We start from the raw sequence: 4,252 nt of genomic DNA on the forward strand, positions 1-4,252 counted from the left end.
AACAGAATGTCTAAAAAGATTTGAGGAGAAAAGATTTGCTTGTAAATGGAGTTTGTGAACACGGAATTGGGCAAATTAAAAAGATAAATTTAACTTCATGAAGTCAGGAACAAATGTTTAGAAGGAATCGAAAGAAAAAACAGACTTTAAACGGCCAAAATCGGATTTGGAAAATAACTTGACGAATTGTAACAAAAGCTGGAAAAATTAATTTGGAAAATGATTCTAACTAAAGAATTGGGAACTTTAGGTTTAGAAATGCTAAATTAAATGGAAAGAACTTGAAAAATGAACTCTTAAAAACTTGAATTGAAGCTAAAACAAGCTAGAAAAAGGAATTAAAACTAAGAATTTAAAAAGAAGAAAGCTATGAACTTAGAGAACTAAGAACTCAAGGAGAGAGAATTGGAAGACACCTTTAAGCAGGAGGTTTTAATATGTTGAATGAGTCCGTACTAATGAAGGATTGAAGGACTATTTATATCATTTTGTGGTGACATTTGAGGTAAATAATTCATCGACCACCCTTTATTTGTCTCTTAGATTTTCACCACAAACTAATACCTCATTAACTTCTTTAACTTCCACTAACCACTATTAACTTCTTCCTAACTTCCCTCAACTATTCTAACTTTCATGCCACATCACCCAATTAATTTGTTTCACCTTTCACACAAAAATGGCGTACAATGGAAAAAACAAATAAAAATGAAGAATTTGACTCATCTTTATATTATTTATAACTATTTCACTTGTTCGTGTTGGCATTTTAGACAACACATGCTAGTTTAGTTAAACTCGAAATCTCTAACTTAAATAATTTGAGAATTTTAACCACTCAAACCACTTAATTGTTTCGTGAGGTGAGGTTAAAACTGATATATTATATCTACAAAATATCTAAGTACGTAACTAGATATTTAAAAGGAAGAAAACAAGTCAAGCTGAATTTGGAAAGTCTTATTGTATGATAAATATAAAAATTGAGAGTATAATATTGTCTTTATGCAACTGAAGGTTTGGGGTAATTACAAAGTCAACAAATGTTTTACTGACACGACTAGTATATGCAGAAGATAAGCTAGTTTTTATTTGTATAAATAGCAATAACATATAGTTAATAAATGTAGAAAAGCATGGCTTATTTTTCTATTTCTCTCTGCTGTGTTCTTCTTCTCCTCCATAGCTGCAGCTGCGTAGCTATTAGCTCTAAAACTGAGTGCCAAGAGATTGATGGTCTCATTGCGAGGGAACCTGATATCTTTATTCCTACACAAACTGGTTATGCCGAAGTCTGGGATCCAAACACGGACTACTTTCAATGTGCTGGTGTACAGGTTACTCGGTACACCATTCTACCCAATCGCCTTGGAAATCCATTCTACCTCAATGCCGATGAAATGGGTTACGTCCTTCAAGGTAACTTAAATTAATAAAATAGTTCCAAGTTTTTCCTGGAAAAGTTTCAATTTAACGCTATGGCTATCTTAACCTTAACACTAAATTGGTATTATTTCACATACCTTGATATATACAGGAAAGGCTATACTTGGTTTGATCATTCCTGGATGCTCTCAAGAATTAGATGGTGAGACAAATGAATGTCAAAAGATTCTTCGTATTCAGAGTGGTGACGTGTTTGTTCTCCGCGCCGGAGAAGTTAATTGGTTCTATAATGATGGAAATGAGACTTATATTTCCATTGTTATCACTCGCCTCCCTAGCCCTGAACCCCGCCGTGTAAGAATATATAAAATTTACAATTTATAATTAAGATAAATAATTTAAAAAAAAAACAAATATATACAAATAAAGAATCTCATCGTGTTATATAACTTTATATTTTTTTTTGAATTATTTTTTCTACTAAAAAACGTTTGTTGTAATTGGTAATGAAATTTATCGATATAAAATCCGAATAGATAGCAATGAACAGTCTGAGCTTAAAAAAAAAATAAATTTGGTCAAATTTCTTATTAAATACATCTTTATGGAAAGTTGAGGAGTATTAACTAAGTATTACTAAATCCTAACAAATGTATTTAAGAATCTTATACTTTACAAATAAAAATTATTATATCTAAATATATGATATTTCTTAAAAGCAGAAAAGAATAGACTTTTTTTTCTGTTCAATAATGTATAAAAATCTTAAACATGTTTTATTTTATTTTTGTCTAACTATGCATATGTTTTTTTGTGTTTTTTGTGTGTATTTAATGTGTCACAGGGCTTCCAATTAGGGGGGTCTGAAAATATATTGAGCGGATTTTCTTCGGAGTTTATCACTAAAGCTTTCAACATCAATAATGAGCTGGCTACAAAACTTCGAAACAATATGGATCATAGGGGTAGAATTGATGGTGGATTTTATTTGTCCAGTTCACCAACTACCCAACCATGTCAAAAACAAGACCAACAAGAGCGAAACTATCCTTACAATGTCAAGGATGAGTTTTTATGCAACATTAACATGAGGATAGCGAAACTGTCTGATCCTTCAAGCGCGGACCTTTTCATCCCCCAAGTTGGACATCTCACAACCGTCGACGTCCACCAACTCCCTATTCTTAAGTCGAGCCAACTCAGCGCTTCTTACAACCTTCTGTTAGAGGTAAGAAAATTTCTACTATCGTTTTGGTCAAAACTAGTCCAGGAATATTCATGCATGACACTTGAGTACATAATTTAGGACCAGTTGGTGAAAAATACAACACTTGAAAATTTGTGTTTTTTAGTTATTTATCAATATTATGATTTTTTTTATTTCTATACGATTAGTTATCAATTAATTATGATTGCATAAATTAAGTCTCTATATATTAAAAAAAAAGAGTTAACTATAATTAACATCGAATATCGATATATTTAAACTTACATATTTAACAGTTTAAAAATAATTTTTTCATATTTATGATGCAAGAGAATTGTAAAATTTCATTTCAAAATAGTAAAAAATGAATTTCATGGATAAAATGAGTCACATTATTTTACCAAGAAGTAATTATCTTAATGTGTATATAAAAAAATACTAATTTGACACAAAAGCTTATGTTGGTAAGTAAAGTCTACGAATGTCTTTTATTACTATGTGTGGCTAATACGTGAATGCATCTAGTCTTGAAGTGTGTACAACATATGCACATATTATTATGTGTTTAAACTCAAATAATAAATGGAGTTTGGAGGATTTGAATCCTCGACCTTTTGGTGTAAGAAGTTCTGATACCATATTAATGAATCATTTGACATAAATGCTTAAGTTGAAAAATAAAATCAAAGAATAGTTTTTATTATTATCTCTAATAGTTTGCAACTAAAATTAATCAAGAATTTTACACGTAAAAGTGGAAAATAAATAGCTTAATAAAAAAAATTAAAAGACCATAGATTTATAATGTTTCTTTCCTTTAATTATTAGAGATGAATGGATTATGAACTTGTATATATTGATTTGTAGGATGTTATGAGATTACCCCATTGGGAAAATAGTTCTAGCATAATTTACGTGATAAAAGGTGAAGGTCAGATTCAAGTAGTGGATGACAATGGAAACAATGTATTCGACGATATTATAAAGGAAGGACAACTCCTCCTAGTGCCGAAGTACTACGTGTTTGCGGAACAAGCAAAGTGTGAGATGTTTGAATATGTTACCTTCAAGACCACCGCCAACCCAATCACCTCTGATCTTTCTGGTCGAAACTCAGTCATTAATTGCTTGCCGTTGGAGGTTCTTACAAATACATTCAGCATTAACAAGGAAGAAGCTCAGAATTTGAAATTTGGACGTAAAGAGACATCCTTAGTTAAAATATCATATGATGATATATGTGAAGAGGAAAACACATAAACCATTTCTAGAATAATATGAATAAAATTCCGAGTGATATAGAATAAGATTGAATGTTTATTTTATGTGGCAATAAATAATATATTTTAATATGGATTGTGTGTTTGTTGTTTGGTGGTTGAAATATAATGCTAAAAAATGAATCTTGCAAGAGTTAGTATCATCAAGACTCTGAAAAAAAAAGGAACTTGAATGGTACGAGAGTCTCTTAGACTAAGTGGTCAAAGGTTCAGAACTTGATAACCTCATTTGATGATTAAATTTCAATACGTGGAAGATGGGCTTGTGTTGTACACATTTCAAGCCCACACGACATTTGCGTGAGGGGTGTGCTCAGATATAATAATAATAATAACTATTCTTAAACCTTAACTATCAGCTTAATCTTTTAGTTCAATT

General features: G+C 30.7%; 1 protein-coding gene across 1 annotated transcript; it reads left to right on the forward strand.

The window, feature by feature from the left end:
* Positions 1 to 1,136: 1,136 nt before the first annotated feature.
* LOC136229713 (prunin 1 Pru du 6.0101-like) lies at positions 1,137 to 3,915 on the forward strand. The gene is made up of 4 exons (XM_066018618.1): positions 1,137 to 1,419; positions 1,538 to 1,740; positions 2,231 to 2,614; positions 3,461 to 3,915. Exons 1-4 carry the CDS (start codon positions 1,137 to 1,139, stop codon positions 3,851 to 3,853), a joined length of 1,263 nt encoding a protein of 420 aa, XP_065874690.1. The 3' UTR covers positions 3,854 to 3,915.
* The last annotated feature ends 337 nt before the right edge of the window (positions 3,916 to 4,252 follow it).

Source organism: Euphorbia lathyris, chromosome 5 (genome assembly GCF_963576675.1).
Source record: "Euphorbia lathyris chromosome 5, ddEupLath1.1, whole genome shotgun sequence".
Lineage (NCBI taxonomy): Eukaryota > Viridiplantae > Streptophyta > Magnoliopsida > Malpighiales > Euphorbiaceae > Euphorbia > Euphorbia lathyris.